Source organism: Eleginops maclovinus, chromosome 23, assembly GCF_036324505.1.
Source record: "Eleginops maclovinus isolate JMC-PN-2008 ecotype Puerto Natales chromosome 23, JC_Emac_rtc_rv5, whole genome shotgun sequence".
NCBI lineage: Eukaryota > Metazoa > Chordata > Actinopteri > Perciformes > Eleginopidae > Eleginops > Eleginops maclovinus.
In genome coordinates this window covers 19924614-19941773 of record NC_086371.1, presented here as the reverse complement: position 1 = coordinate 19941773, position 17160 = coordinate 19924614, and the positions used below count along the sequence as shown (strand labels likewise).

General features: G+C 40.2%; 2 protein-coding genes across 3 annotated transcripts; both read left to right on the top strand.

Annotated features, from left to right (window-relative positions):
* The first annotated feature begins 411 nt into the window (after positions 1-411).
* Positions 412-11466, top strand: sh3bgrl (SH3 domain binding glutamate-rich protein like). 2 transcript variants are annotated; one of them, XM_063876258.1, is made up of 4 exons: positions 425-685; positions 8739-8924; positions 10159-10239; positions 10623-11466. In XM_063876258.1, the coding sequence occupies exons 1-4, from the start codon at positions 641-643 to the stop codon at positions 10656-10658; spliced, it is 348 nt and encodes a 115-aa protein (XP_063732328.1). In that variant the 5' UTR covers positions 425-640; the 3' UTR covers positions 10659-11466. The 2 variants fall into 2 exon arrangements, with proteins under 2 accessions (XP_063732329.1, XP_063732328.1); XM_063876259.1 differs by lacking the exon at positions 10623-11466 and having other exon boundaries at positions 412-685; positions 9959-10167.
* A 2096-nt stretch (positions 11467-13562) lies between these two features.
* Positions 13563-15715, top strand: si:dkey-237j10.2 (uncharacterized protein LOC568721 homolog). The gene is made up of 2 exons (XM_063875862.1): positions 13563-13849; positions 14500-15715. Exons 1-2 carry the CDS (start codon positions 13690-13692, stop codon positions 15156-15158), a joined length of 819 nt encoding a protein of 272 aa, XP_063731932.1. The 5' UTR covers positions 13563-13689; the 3' UTR covers positions 15159-15715.
* Positions 15716-17160: the final 1445 nt, after the last annotated feature.

Here is a 17160-nt window from a genome sequence, read left to right as displayed (position 1 = left end):
CCGTGACGCCTGCAGGGGGCCCACAAAGTCCGTCTAATGTTATGGCTGCTCTAGAAGGACCGTAAAGAGGCTGTGCTGCTACACAAAAACACCCCAAAAGTGTTCGAAATCACAGCAGATTTTATGTTTTTATTAACATAACATCCACTTATTATCACTATTTATTAGAACACGTGCAAAAGGGCATTTGTGCACGGTTAAAAAAAAGGGACAATAGCCGATAAAGCCTGGCTGCAGACAATGGGGTCGGTGCTGAAATATTCAGACAATATAACCCTGTTGTCTTGCCATCATGATAGGCCCATCGCCCCCCCTGTGTGTGTACGTGAACGTGTCTCGGAGTGTGTGTTCTAGCTCCAGAGAGAGAGAGAGAGAGAGAGAGAGAGAGAGACTAGAAGGGGCGGGTAGGCACAGTAGAGGCGGAGGAGGAATGCGAATCTCCATCCAGTGCCGAGATCAGGAGCATTTGCGCAGATAGCCTGCGCTGCCTTCATCAGACACACAGCATTCACACTGGGAAGTTTGTTTTGTTATTATTTTGTCCCCGCTGTCGATCAATCCGTGTGCAAAGTGTCTGCAAGGAGCAGGAGCAACCAACCGCTGCTAACCGGACTCGTGTCAGCAGCACCAGGGATTTACCATGGTGATCAAAGTGTACATAGCATCGTCCTCCGGATCCACTTCGGTAAGGGATTATAATACTAGCATTGCTTTGATAAATGTGATGTTTTAGCTGGATTCACCTGCGGCATTCAGTGCATGCTAGAAATAAAAAAGGCAGCTAAAGTGTTATTATACTTTCTTACCAATGTCCTTGCAGCTGTCATTCTCTCTATCTGGAGTGGTCTGACTCCTCATGCTGCAAAACTTCGGACACATATGGGCTTTCCACCTCTCTCCCTTTTCCACTCCTTAACTTTGTCACAGAGAAAGAGACAAAGAGGAAGTTTGATGCTGTTAACTGAATAGAGAACACTTCTCACTGTTTGTCACAGGGTTTCCGCAATTCACACTTTTGTGTTTTTGCAGCTAAAAGCACTGCATGCTGACAAACAGGAAAGGCATGCAATTCAAAATCCGTAAATGTACTTAGTAGGTCCTGTCCCCTGATACCAGGATAGGTTGGTTAACAGTCTATGTGAGTGATAGAAGGACATACTGTATACTTATATGTTGCATTCACTGTCCTGCATCCCCATCAGCTTCAATATTGCAAGTTTATTCTAGAGTGGAGAGGAATGATGGTGATGCAATTCCCCAGACTCCCTTTTTAAAACATGCAGCTGCAGCCCAGGACACTCAAGCTCTATTTAGGACTTGTTGGAGGTCTTGGTTTGTAGGAATTTGCTATTTACTACGATAAAAGTTTAGTAAATTGCATTATCCTACTATAATAGTGCATGCTTTCTGTCTATTCTTGCACTGTTTTTCCAAGCTAATGCAACATTTCTTATCTTAATCAGCAAAATGACTAGTGATTGTCAAAATCCAAACTGATATAAAAGTGCTTCATAGTGCAAAATTAAAAGTGCTGTGAGGTCACATTCAGGATGATTTACCCTCATTGAGCAGCTTGTCTTTGCAGCTCACATTCAGAGGAAGTAATCAAGCATGAAGCCAGTTTTCAGTTGGATGGCTCTGAGTGACTTTATTGCTGTTACAGTAAATGACATTTGCAAAAGTTCAGCAGCAGCCTTACAGGACCACAGCTTACTGTAAAGCCAGAGCGGTCTCAGAGATGCATCACTGGGATGGAGCCTGTCTGCATTACCTCTCATTGATCTGTATTAAGTAGAGTCTTCTAGAACAACTGGACACATTTATGTCCTTGTAAAAGATGAAGAGACCCACGTATACTCATACCATCATCCCCATTCCTAATCTTCTTTTAGAGTTGGAAAAATAACAATAGCATTACTGATTAAAGTAAAGTGCCATCAAAATATCCGTTTTGTATTGATTTACTCGGCTGTGATGACGTATTTCTTAGAACAAACATAGATATAGGATATGCTATCACATTGAAGAGTTTATTTGACCTACTCCATGTCTGATTTACAGTCTTTATGTTATTATCTCTCTCAATGGAATGTCTGTTTTGGATATGGTCCATCAGTGAGACATTCAGACTAGCAAAAAAGCAAAACAATGTGATTGCATTCCACTATCTACCAGTGGCTGCTGAAATGTGAATCACTCCAATGTAGTTTAGCATCTGAATGAAACAAGAGTCAAAACCGACAGACAAGTAGGAGTATTTCAAAAAGCCACATTCAAAGCGTTCGCTCCACTGAGGAAACGATTGCAGGTCACAGAGAGACACAGTGTAAAATTAGCCAGAGGGAAGTATCAGATTTAGCGCTTGACAAGCTAAAAAAAGTCAGCATTATTCAGGCCGATATATTCCGAAGATATAAAGTTCTGTTCAATGTCAGTTTATATTTTTATCCATTTTTGGTATTGATTTTGAGCAGAAGAGAATCCATATAACAGCCAAAATGGATCAGAAGTGCTTCTATGTAGTGATAAGGTGGGTGAGCATCACGTTTTTAAGGTTTAATGGATTCAATTTCTAATATAAGACAACCAAAGCAGTTTCGATGAGGATGTGGAATGCACAAAGGTTAGATAGACAGAAGTGCAGCAGGGAAATTACAGAAGATAGAAGAGTTCTGTCAACATGATTGCACCTCAACATTTCCCATTTGCATGAATGGTTAATATATTAGGTCGGTTCAATTTCATAGTCCTTGAATGCTATGTTTGTGAAGCTTTGATGCTGTATTTTGAGGAAAGAATATAACAAAAATGGGGCGAAGCCTGCAAGCTAGTTCAGACAGTCAACTCGAGCACCAATGATATCATTCGCTCATAACGCCCCTCGTCATTCTTGCAACCAACCAAACATAGTCTCCTAAATCTGGCGCTTTATTTAAGCTGTTGGATCTGCCTACCTCTGCCTCGCTAATGCTGCTGCCGCCACTGCTGTTTCCACGCTGCTAATGTGTTCACCTCGCTGCTGCTGCTGCGTTCACGTTGGCGATGCTCGCCTGCCCCACCGCCACCCGAGCTTCCACCTGTGGGCTCGGGGGTTAGTTATCCAATCATCACTCAATGTTCTATGTAAATATGTTGAGTGATGAGGCCCGAGCCTAGACGCCAAACTCAAACTATATACTGGTTCTAATAAACATATTATTGAAACACGTGAATTATTTGCCGGAAATGCCTTAAGATATAATGTTATTTAGCTAAAGACCACAAGCTTAACTATGTTGTATGTTATGTGTGTAATCAACACTTTCCTGATCGATGCAAGCAACCTAAAAACCTACAAAAAACGGATTGTTTGAGCTTCACCACTTGTCGCAGTAAGAGTGGGATCATGTCTTTAAGCAAAGCCCTTATTGCCAGCTTAGCTCTCCTGACCTCTGACCTGTGTTAGTCTTATGTGGAGGCAAACTCAATGCGAGCCGACATCATCGTATTTCCACCCAGTAATGAGAAGCAGAACGTTTGAGCCACAGGAAGAAATGGTGTTGTGACTCACTGTGAATTCTCCAGAGAGACTTCTAGGGTTACCGTCAATGGCTTTGTAAAGATTAGGTCAGGCTATCTGCTTCATACGCCACATTTGAACTGCATGGAACAGTTTGACGCTGATCAACTCAAATTTCTTTGGTTGGTTTACCGTTAGCAAAAGTTGTGGATAAGAACTGGTCCAAGCTAGCTAAGCCGATATTAAAAGGAGGAGTTATAACGAGCAAACCACTGATTGGTCAGAAACCTATCAACAGGGCAACACGGGACATCCTGCACAAACCCGCAACTTGTAATTGGCTAAGCTACTGCCAAAAGCGAATGCAACTTTTATTTTTCACATCCCAAATGATAGAATTTAGCTAGTGTGTAGAAATAACGTCACCGCAGTTTAATGCTGCGTCACTTTAGCAATCAGCTGATCACCCCACCTATAATGACAGCGTTCTATCTCCAGTGGAAAAAGGAAATAGAGAAAAGCACCTGGTAGTTTTAGTGAGTCCGAGCACAGCTGTAAAACGCAATTAAAACAGGACTTTAGGTTACATTGAGGCCATGTTTGAATAACAAACTAGGATTTTGATTTAAATTCACATATGTAAATACACACTTGTACCAGGGCATCTCAACTGTGGAGCACTAATGGAAAAGAGCCAAAAACATTTGCCAGCACCAGAACATATTTACTGCCCCATTTCCCTTTATGTGCCGCAGCAACACAAATTTCCTCATTGCCACAATAAATGTACTAAGAAACAGTAACAACTTCTTATGGCTATAAAGCATTGTTTACGCCCAAGTCTACTGCACTCTGTAAAAGATTTACTGTTATTCTTCCACTGTACTTTTGACACCAGGGCCTGTAAGTCAGGCTTTAGTCAGACAGTGAGTCTGTTAGTCTGTGTGAAGTGTTATTTTTTGGCCTTTTGCTGTTGTTGCTCTTTCAGGCAGCAGTTAAGGAAACCCAGCCAGAGCAACAGTGTACGGCTCTTTTGTAACAATGTTGTAAAGCTGACTGAGTTCTAGATTGGGAGGCTACTGTTGCTGCTAAAATTCCACTGAGCGTTGATCTTGATATAATCAAGACAAAACCTTTATCCCTACAAAACACACTTGCCTGGGGTTGATTCATATTTCCTGAAGTCATGTTTCCTACATTAAAACCTTGGACACTCATGCCCATGCCATTAAAAAACAAGTCATTTAGTCTGCAAAGAATGCCTGACAAATGAGGTTTAAGTGTCTTTTTGTTTACTGCAAGTGATTTGCACATGGATTGACCCCATTCCATGGTCGACATAGCTGATTGAATCAGTCTCCACTGTATTGATCTAAGCCTGTGCTGTAGATACAGTGCATCCAATCAATGCCTTCCATTGTCTGGCAGCTGTTAAAGCCAGAGTTCTACTCTTTATACAGGGTTTGATCAACTTTGGATCTGATCTCAAGGCCCTGCCACAGCTCACATGATGATGACAATGCGGAATTTAAACCAAAGAGCGTGTGTTGGAGATTTCCTCTTCAGATCTGGGTTTTTGGTTTGATTGCCTACTTAGAGTCAAGATAAAAATCCATGCAACAATATATTTGTTTAACTGCAACCATATATATTCCTTTATTCTTACGTATTATTTTGAGTAGTAAATATATTTTGGACACTAGAAGGAGTTTGGCACAAGGAGAGCGCAGACCTCTGCCAATTGAAAAATAGTTTTTTCATCGAACCCGTGATTTGGATCCACCAAATATAGTGGGTTCTTCTATAGTTTTTCTGTAATCCAACAAATTAACGACTCAAACAGAAAACATATCACCCCTAGGGTTGGTAATAAATTAAGCAAAAAATGTGAATGTAAACAGATCTTGAATAATTTAGAACCCTTTTAGTGTGCTAATGACCACTCATTTTGTTAAATATATCCAAAGGCAGTTTTGCTCTTTTCAGACTTTATACACAGTCCATCGTCTAATGGTTGCTTCTCAAGTTCTTCCACCGCAGGGTTTCCCGCAGCACTTCACAGCTTAACGCACGCCTGCCACCTTAACTAAGGTCTTCCAAAATAAAAAAAAATATATATATATGAGCGATATTTGTCGTGTTACTCTGTCCTGTTTTCTCTCATTCCAAACCGTGGCCAACGCCAGCCTCCCTTCTCTGCAGAACGCATTTAAAAAAGTAATAATAATAAAAAACTGTGTCATGAATTGGAAAAACCAAAAATTGCAGGCATCTTCATGCGACGAAGCAGGCGTACCTCACCCTGCTCGCCTTCTCTCTCCCCGTCCGTCCGTCCTTTAGGCGGCAAAACCCCCTCCCCCCGGACAGCCCACCACCTTAACTGACTAATTTTCTGCGGGAAACCCTGCACCGGTGTGTACATGGACATGTTCTTTGGAATGTGCAGTAGAGTGCCAGGGCAGCGCTGATAAAATTGATATTAGGGAGAAGTGAAATAAGCATTTCATTTCTGTATCTGTGTATGGCAATCAAGATTTGAAGTAAAGTAAACTTGATTCGAAATTACCCCTGGCAACACTTTCATGTGAACATGTTAGCATGCTGATATTAGCATTTAGCTTAAAGCACCCCTGCACAGCCCTCAAAAAGCTGCTAGCATGGCTGTACAAAACATGGTAGTTCTTGAGGAATTGTTCATTTATTTTCTGTGGACTGTATATTAAATGAAATGACAATCTACAGTTGTTGAGAATTTCTGGATCAAAGTAGCCTACTGACCAACCATTGTCTTCCTCAGAGCCATGGAGCTAGCATGGCTACAAAAACAGAAGGGTTTATGCCGGATACATGACAAACAAATCCAACAACAAAGAAACATAGTGTACTCAACATCAGTATATATTTGCATACCAGGGCAAGCCATTTAGGTATTGTGAGAGAAGAATGGATGGAGTGAATAGTAACATGAGGCCACATCCTATGCCTATGATGATGTCAAAATGTAAAACACTTCCTCAAAAGTGATTTTTAAGCTTGTTTGAGTTATTTTCCACCTATGTTGAAAAAATAGTGTTGATTTGCTTAACATGATACAGAAACATCTTCGCCAAATAAGTTCAGATGCAACATTGAATGAACATGATTGATCAGTGATTTCAGTTGTGCATTAAAATCATTGCAACCTCTGACGGAAATACACTTTAGCCTAGGTTATTTGCTCCAAAACAGTTTTGTAAACATGCTGAATTTGAATGTCTTTTTTGTGACATTTAAAAAGTCCACCTGAGATTTGCTTGACAAGTCAATGGAAACACAACTCTGGCTCTTCTCCCTCCATCTCTTGTCTATCTTATACAGAGGAGTTTATTTTCAAGCATTCCAGAAACACAGATAAGGAGTGACTAATACAGGGCAACAGGAGAAGATTAGTTGTTTATTACTCCACCCAAAGACAGTGGCAGCCTGTCTTCTTCCATATTAAAAATCACCAGGAGCTCAACCAAAGACACCAGAGAGCCATTCACAAGGGAGTAGGGGGCAAAGCTGGGCACTCTCACTGTGCAATTACAGTTAGGGGCAGATGGCATGAGGCCAGCTCACCCTACAAATTAATTTTACTTGGCAACAGTACAATGCAGGCTTCCAGGGCAATGTTCAGAGTGCACAAAAAGGAAGGGAAAGGGAGAAAGTGGAACCGTTATTCGTAACTTGTCTTTTGAGTCAGTTTATTGTTGTTTTGGGTACCAGCGTCATGTGTACTCTGCTAACGTTAAGTCAAAAGCGATGATTGTCTGTGTTCAGAGAAAGCCATTGAAGGTGATTCTGAACTCTTGACGTTCTACTCCGTTGCTTCGTCCCACGCTGGTTTCCAGAGCAGGTGGGCAAAGAGCTTGTTTTAGGACTTTGGCCAAGGGAATGCAACTAAATGATTCAAACTGCACTACGACTAATCTGCCAGCAATGTCAGCTCCCTCATTTCCATGCTTTAGTGTTGTTTCAGCTGAATATGGACTCATCCACCTGTCTATCCTCACAGGACGAGCCGTGACGTGGAGGTGTCTGGACTGATAGCAAGACAATAAATTGATTATTAACCAAAGAACCTTGTTGTGCTTTTACCATGAGGTTCTAGGTGTGTGATCTAGTGTGTGTGTGTGTGTGCAGCTGAGGCTGGTTGTTGTGTGTCTCCGTGCAGCAGGCCTTATTTGGCTCGTGTTTGACCAGTTACCTCCTCTCAAGTCCCAGAGGAGCTCTTGCTTCCGTGTGGCCTTGTAGGGCCATCCTCCCTGTTACACACACCCACTGAGATCTCATTGGACTGCTGTTTCATACACTTAATAACACACACACACACACACACACACACACACACACACACACACACACACACACACACACACACACACACACACACACACACACACACACACACACACACACACACACACACACACACACACACACACACAATCCATAAAGATAGAGGCAGAAGCAGGAAGAACACATCCAGACAAGCACGCATTTCTATCCATTCTGTGGCTTTTTTAATTGCCTTACGGTGTGTACTGTCTGTATTTGGGAGAACCCATATAGTGTCAACGTGTCATTCTTGATACCTTTTTACTTCCTGTTCAGTTATATCGTTGGTGTTTTGCATCCTCTTAGATGCCAAGCGTGTGGTTTTGCATCACGCAGGTTAAAATATTTCGTGTTAGATAAGCTGCTATGCCAATGCAACAGAACTGCCTTTGTAAGAATGGGGAGCCTTCAAAAATAAGCACATGAAAGCCTTGATAGTGAGAAAGACACCTACTCTGAAATGTGTTTCTTTGTGGGTACGCTCACTTTATTCTAAAACAATTACAAGAATGCAACAAGTTACAAATGCTTTTGATATGGTTGTTTTTGTTACAATAAAGTGAGCAGGATGAAAGCAGTCTACTCTAAGGAGTTGCCATCCTCCTCACTACATTTTTCATGCAGATAAAATACTTTGCGCCCTGCTTAGCCTTGCCCGAGTTCTCCGTCGTCAATACTCTGGTTGTATCACTTCATTCACTTCTCAGCAAACGAGTGGTATCTTAGTAACAGAGCGGCAAGCGACCACTGTCATTTCACACATTTTTGCAACAGACTGATGACAGTATGGTCAGCAGAGGCCCTTATGTTTCCTCATAAGTCTGAAAGTTAACACACGTCTAACTGACAACTTCCCCTGTCTCATCTCCCCCGCACGCAGATTAAAAAGCAGCAGCAGGATGTGAAGGGCTTCCTGGCAGCGAATAAGATCGAATTCGAGGAGTGTGACATCGCGGCGAATGAGGGCAACAGGAAGTGGATGAGAGAGAATGTTCCGGAGGAGTCCAGGCCGGCCACGGGGAACCCTCTCCCTCCACAGATATTTAACGAGAGCAAATATTGCGGGGTGAGGCACAAAGACACTGTACATAATGAATTACAGAACTAGTCTAATAGGTCACACAAAACTGTAGCTCATACTCTCAGTACACACAAATCATTATTCTGGGTTTTTATAAACTAAATATGTTTAAAGCTGCACTCATCAACAATTTTATACCAACAATAAATCAATAAAGCAAATCAAATTGCTATTTGTAACCCTCCGGGAATTATCACCCAGATTTCTTTTATTTTTATGGCCTACAACTTTACTGTTTTTATAAGTTTCAGCAAAAATTACTCGGATAAACACCTTCTGATATTTGAAATTTGTCAAAGCTTTTTTTGCTTACAAAAATTGGAGGAATTTATGAGCATATTCTTAGCTTGTGAAAAGGTTATTGGGAATATGTTTCTATGATACTTTTGCCACATTTTCCAACATTTTGGTCATCTAAAAATATCACGTTCAGTAGCATTTTGATGTCACTTCTGGGTGCAAAAAACAAGATCTAGACTTCCCAAAAAACAAGATGGGGACATAAAAAACCCCCGATTATGGCGCTGGCCAAAACGCCAATTTCAAGTCATACATTCTTTTCAATATATATATTGTATTGTTTGGACGGAGCCAGTTGATCTGTTTCCCCTGCTTCAAGTCCTGGAAATAGAATACAATTAAGCAAATAAGCGTTTTTATCAAAATGTCAAAGTATTTTCTTTAACAAAACTCTAGAAAAGCAATTTCACAGCCCTCTCTCCTGTGTTGGCGGATGATATTTTATTCCCATTAGAATGACAGAAGTTGGATGACTGTAAGTGAAGTTGCAGACAGGGCTTTATAAAATGTCACTGACCAAGAAAACAGCCCCTTTTATAAAAATCTGTTTTTGTGTGTACCGGTATGTGTGTGGGAGCCAAAGAGAGTGAAACAAAGGAATGAGAATGAGTGAGGGAATCAAGAATGAAAGAGACAGCAGGCAATTAAACAGTAAACGGGTGAATGTGTTTGCTTGTTTACCGTGGTTAACATTCTCAAAGACAATACCCTCCTATCAGATCCACGACGGAGGCCTTTCCTTGGACAAATACCACAACCCCGACTGATTCTCACAAAGAGTTCTTCATGCATTGCCGCCCAGATTGTCGCCCTCAGGCGCTGATCCAAGGCCTGCTTCACATTATCATTCCCCAGGTTGGAGTTCATCCGCTCATCGTTGCGCATTAAAACTTATTTTCCGTGTCTTCCTCTGTCTCAGAACTACGAGGCCTTCTTCGATGCCAGAGAGGATAACGCTGTGTATGCCTTTCTGGGTCTGACCGCTCCCCCGGGCTCCAAGGTGAGCTTATGAAAAAAAAAACACACGCACTGATATCTGTCCGTTATTTGAACCGCATTCCTCTAACCATGTTTCCTGTAACACCGGCTTACGGGCCTAAATATATATTTATCCAACCCAGTGTAATGTCCATACAGAAACACACATATTACATAATACATCTGTTCCTGATATCCCTACACCCAGACAGGCCTCCTCAGTCCTTCACGCTGGCGCCTCCTCTGTGCCGCAACAGGAACTGCAGGGAGGTGTGCCAGTTACCATAGAAACAGAGGGGGTTTTCCTCTGTGCCGTGGCAGGGGATGTATAAACCAATATCCTCCATTTTAATATAACCAGCTCTTCTTTTTCCCCCTCTGTCTCTGCCTCTGTTTTCTCTGCAGGAGGCCGAGGCTCTAGCAAAGAAAGCCCAGCAGTAGCAGCTTTGCGTTGTTTCTACCTAAACCTGAACCCAGACCTGGAAACTGATCCAGGACAAAAAAGAAGAAGCAACATTTAAATCAGCGTATACATATGTGGACCGTTTTGATATACTTTACAGTTTTTCCTATTAATCTGTGTTCAGCTGTGCCTTATCAGCTGTAGTGAGAGGAGGTACTAAAGCAGAGCATTGTGGGTATCTACAAACCGCTCTGCTTCCTACAGTTTAACTCAGCCCTCTAAGCCTATTGGCCTAATGACATGTCAATCAACCATAAGCTTAAAATGTAGCTTCCTTTTTTAAGAACACATCATAGAAACAACAAAATGTATGCACAAAACACAACAAAAACATAGATTCATCATTTGGCCAACAAAAAATCACCAATAAAACATTTCCTTAGTTATTTCAGTAGTTAGAATAATTAGAATAAATTGTAGATGTTGACATTGAGTGAAAAAGCTCCTGCCAATCACATCATCGCCAAACCTGCAGACCTTCTGTAAAAGTGATCCTATACAATCCTAATCTCTCTTTTTATTTACTTTATAATGTCTTAATGCTGTTTTAAAAGCAGACTTTTTTCTACAAGGTGATGTATGTTGGAGAATTATGCCAAAATTACAAGTCTGCATAAACAGAAGGATGTGAAGCTGAGTTGTTTTGTTTAATTTGTTGTAATGTTTTTTTAGGGGAGTTGGGTAGCTTTTGTTCTGCTATTAGCATCCTGTGTTACCTTGTGTTGGTAATCCCTGTTTTACATTATGTTCTCTAAAATAAAATAAAAATAAGACTTCAAATGAAAAGCCTGACTTTTGTTACTCTTTAGTGGTTGTCATGACATCAGTTTTAACAATGACAGACAGTTCAGTAAGATAAAATCTGCCTTTGTGTAACACAATGATTTCTTTCAAGTTTGGGCTGACTGCATGCTGGCATTCAAGTATTTTGAGATGCCAGATTTAATTTTCCTGAAAGACAAAACATTGAGAGAAAGTAGGATTTGTTTTGAAGAAGTCATCAATCATTGAGTTCATTCTTTTTTTAGTTGCAACATTTCAGAATTTCATGTAACCACTCAAGCACTTCTCAGCAGTTTTTAGGTCTGTCTATTTCTTAAATTACTTCCCCATTTGAATATGTTTTATTTCTGCTCCATCACATTTCAAGTCAACGTGTGGTTTAACTCCACTATACTTTTGTGATTTCATACTTAACATAAGCTAATCAAATATTTAAGAATAAAATTGCAATACAACAACAAAATGGTATTAGAGCATCCTTCATGTATGTTGACCTTTTTTGGGTTGTCCATTTGCAAAAAAATACTTTTAAATATCAAAGCCTGGATTCCAGATTGGTACTACACCTTTTATTGCATTTATTAACGTTTTTGTATCCAGGTTTTGTAGATGCAAATATGACTATGCTTACTTTAACCAGTCCTGGTAGCGCAAAAGTTGGCCAATTAGATTACTATTACACCCCCAATTTTAGGTGCTATGTTTGTTTAGGTCAGGTATTATGGTCACAATCAACTTAAGATCTCTTTATGAATCTGCGCAGAAGTTCAAGCATGAAGACTGGGGAAACGTTCATTCACTCCGCAGCTGTATTAATCAGCTCATAATGGGCGTTCTCTTTTAACCAATTAAATTTCAACACAAACTCCAGCGCTGCAGTAAAACTTTAAAATGGTTCTCCTCTCTCCTGCAGTCAGCTGTGATTTCAGGTGCTTATGCTGCGCCCCGCCTCCACCCCATCCACATCCAGTGCCAGGAGAGCTAATCCAAAACCCACACCTCATCACACATTCTTATCAAATCCAGATCTTCAGCATCCTATTCTTCCCATATCCTCATCAGATCTAATCTAGTGTTAGTTACAATTACAAACATAGGCCCTGTAATACAAAATACAAATAAACAGGACCTATAGTCATGAAGAGGTGGTAGAGCGGAGAGGCTGCTAGTGTTCCGCCACCCGGGAGTTGGGGGTTTGATGCCATGCTCAACGACAGTGACCAGACCCAAACTGGCCCCTCTCCAGTTACCAGCTACCAGAGTCCTGTATTTTGATCCAATCTGGCCTTAAACCGGCGACCCTTTAGTTACCAGGCCAAGACCCTGCAGACGGAGCTACTGCAGCCCCTTTTTCTTCATCTGTAATTCATATTATGTATGTGAATTAGACTTTATGGTTGATTATTGAGATTCTTTCTGAGTAAAAATCACGAGTCATGATTCTTCTTTTGAGTCGGGAGCCCTATGTCCTTAACGCTGAACGAGTAAATAAAGTATCTCTCACCAAATTGTAGAAGGCCTTCAGCAAACGGCAGCTTCTGTTTGAGGCGTAAGAGGGATTTGCTTCCCTAACTTCTCATCTGTTTTAATTTAAACTGCCCAATATCCTTCAAAAAAAGCAAAGTTGTTATTTTGTTTTTAGAAAAACATTTCTTCTTCTATCCCTACTATTTGAATCATATAATGACACCCCAGATGCACTCTTCAAAGGGCTTTAACCCCAATGTAGGAAAAGCTATTTTAGTTTACATAAAGTAGCTCCAACTTGACCATTTTTCAACTATAAAATGCTACAATTCACGCATCAGAATAAACAATATGATAATGTAATACATTATAATATATAGGTCACTGGGGTCATAAGTTAGAAAACTTGAAATGCCTGCATAGATACGTCCTCACATTTACTGGGCCGGCTCTCTCATAATTTTAGAGTATTTTTAGATGTTGTGTTGTTACTTTGACTTCTGCCTGTTTGACTTCTGCCTGTTTGTTCACAATATGTTCTCTCAGAGTCCATAGTATACTGTTCTCCTTTCTTTAACCTCTGATTTTCAGTTACAGATTAATAAAGGAAGTATGTGGGTGGAGGGGCAAGTTCTCAGTTTCAGAAGTGAAACAAGCTAGAAGCACATTACATTTGTCATTAGTACTTAAGACTGACGACCATAAGGAGCAAACGCGGATAGAAATAGACAGAAAATAAGAGGACTGTCGTTCTGTGTCATGTTGGCTGAAAGTTTCCTCCGATTGCTGCCTTACACGGAGGAGAGAAAGTCTGACTCCAAGAAACAGAGATCACAGACTCCCTGTACGGACCCCTTTAGAAGCTGTATCCTCTCTGAGTCGATCTCCACAGACCTAGAGGCAGAATCCGTGGAAACAGGTAAACAGCCTCATTAAAAACATACAAACTGTCTGATGTACTGTTAAGTGTAACTTTATAATGTTAGTGGTGTACTGGTGGTAACTTTGCACGATCTACTTTACTCGCTTCCCTTTTACTATAATGCCCTTCATTTGTCAGATATATTCTTGCTAATGCTTTCATGCTAAATAGCAGATAAGTCAAACTAAACCATTACATTGAAATGTATGGAAGTCATAAACGTCTATTTTAATTGTATTTATCTCAAAGTAATAAATGTTATTTCCCTGATTCCAGGATCATTTTCTTGAAATAATCTCTAGCCATGATAAAAAATAGGTTTCATTGATTTGTTGTAATAGATCTAGGCGTTTATCTTACGTTTTTTTTATTTTGAGATAATAAAGAAAATAAAAAGTGATCTAGAGAAAACTAATTTAAACTAATTTCATGGGAAATTGAATAAATAGAAATATTTGAACTTTTGCCTTTTACCTATCATTTTGGGAACACAATTTAGAGATGAGGATATATAACTTGTCATCTAGAAAAATACTCATAAAAAGGAACTTGCTATAACAGGTATTCCGAGGAAGTAATGTCTTGAAATATGGCAGTTTATGGCTTCCAAAGAATATCCGAATAAACATTTTACTTTCTTTGATCAGCTCTAAACCAGGATGAACTAGATCCCAACCAATTCCAGGGCCTGAAAGTGTTGCCTCAAGGTCCTCTAAGCCTCTCAATCCCTGGGTGTCCCCCGGTCCTCACCCTTGACCCTGACCTCACAGTGGGCTTAGAGGACTGTAGCCTCCTGGAGCAGTACCCAGACCTGCAGGTGGCCGAAAGTGGTCGCATCTCCCACAACACACGCAATATCCCCCAACACAAGGACAACTCCTGGCATAATCCAAAATGGCCACAAGGCAATCATGTCTCTATACCGGACCAGGGGTATCTGGTCATGGGGGCCAGTGTGGACGTCAGCATGGATCTGCCCGGGTCAGGGTTGGAGCCGATGTCTAACTCGGTTCTGAACGGGCTTCTGGAGAAACAGCTGGAGGAGGTGTACATGCAGCATCTGACTGACAACTTGGCTCGATGTCACTCCAACCTGGGGAACAGCCTTCTGCACGGCCTGGTGCCTCTGCCTGGGACCCAGCCTCAGGGGCTAGACTCACTGGAGGCCAGTCTGGAGCAGGGATCAGGCGGGGACGTTGGCAAGAAGATGAGTTATCTGAGCACGCAGAACTTAAATCCCTGCTCGTCCAACTTCAGCTCCCCGGTGCTGAGGATTTCAGAGGCTGACGATACTTATCTGCAATGAACGCAATCACGCATGCAAAATAATGAAATGTGACACTCCAATGTATTTTTTTGCACCTCTTACCTCCAAGTTTGCATACAACCAAATGCAACTGAAACATGACAAACAAGTGCAGTTCCGTAAATCAATGGCTGCTTTTATTTTGGTTTACCTTTGTTTACTTGCTTGATAAAATATGCTTTAAATGTACCTGCTCTTATGTGCCATCTGCTGTCAGCTTTTAGGAACTGCACCTATTTTAAGGCAAAGTCTAATCCAGTGATATATTTAGATTTACACTGCACATTGAATTTGCCTTGTAAATATTGACTTGGTGCATTTAGATTTAATTCTGTTGTTTTTTTATTAGCTGGTAGTGGCATGTTTGGGAAAAAAAAGTTGTGCCCCTATGTCTTGATTGTAAGTGATGTGGGTCTCAATACTATTTGGAAATACATGACATGTATTAAATGATTAAGTAACATTGGTTGACTGTCTAATTTGTATGATTACTTGTAAACACACGTCAACATATGGATTTTGTTAAAAATAAAGTCAGAGTGTTATTTAAATTTTTATTTAGCCTCTGGTTTGTGTTATTGTTGTATATTAAGGCAGGTTGTTATATCAGGAGTAAGACAAATTTGAAAAACATAACAACTTCTAGTCAGAATTTCAAAATTACACATGATGTATACCATTATGCTGGGAAGAAAGCAAACACAAAAATACTTTATTACTCCATATGATGTAAGTTTCTTCCTACCGTATCTTGACAGAAGACCTTCCTGCATCCCATTATAGATACATCTGGAGGTGAACTGGCCTACTAAGGCTGTGAAATTTATTATACAAATCAAAGGATGGCTTTTAAGGATACATGGCCATTTGCTGTGCCTATCAGGTACAGCTGTAATAAATTATGAAACGTTAGCTAAAGTACAATTTAAATTACATTTAAAGTGTTTCCACGCCATCAGAATATCTCACTGTAAGCAGGTAATAATAGAAAAACACATTTCAAGACTTTAAAAACACTAAAGACAATATGTGACAATGCTGTTGAAGGTTTAAATAACCAAAGTAACGTGAGTAAGCTATTTATAACCTACAAATACTGTAAATGGAGGTCATTTAAAATGAATAAATATCATTTTTAGCCAAATAATTCCTGCAATGATCACTTGAGCACAATGTTGGTGTGCCATAGTGAGGAACCGTGTACCACAATTTGGCAGGCAATTTGGCACATTTCCACCATGCTGACTCTTTGGCCGAGTATTGAGTCTTCAGTTGTCCTGCAGGCACCTCACAGTGAGGTCCAGTATAAACTGACAAAGCAACTACCCCGATGATTTATGGTGCGTTTGCCTGCTTACGCTTGATTTGTAACCTGTTAAGCACAAATCCTCGCCGCTGGACTTCTTCTGTACCCACAGAGAAGGAAATGGTGATCCATCAGCATGCTCTGATTCACTAATCTGTGTAACAAGAGGGTTTTTAGTAACATATTGCGGCTGACAGTCTAACAACCCGACCTTGCTACATATCGCCTCCATCTACTGATTTGGGAATCTATCTTTGCATATGTGCAACTGCAAAATTGAAAACTTAAATTATTCAAAGAAGAAGCAAAAAAAGATGTTATCACAATATCACACTGTAGAAATAGTATAGTACTGCATCAAGAATGGTACCTAAGAAAAGAATATTTAGGTATTATTTGGAAAATGAACCTAAAGTATAAGGAGTAAAAGTCCTCATCACAGAAAAAACTATTTAAATAGTTTTTAAATCTAAAGCTGGAACTATGAAATATCTTTGAAAAATTCATAGCAAAATTGCTCATGGTTTTAGTGACTTGAATACAATATTTGATGGTTTTATCCTTACCAAATGTATTATATGTTTTATTATAAGTATTGTTTGTCAAACTGAATGTATAAAGTAACTAGTAAATAAACCTGTAAAATAAATATAGTGGAGTAAAAAGTACAAAAGTGGCTTTCAAAATGTATAAATC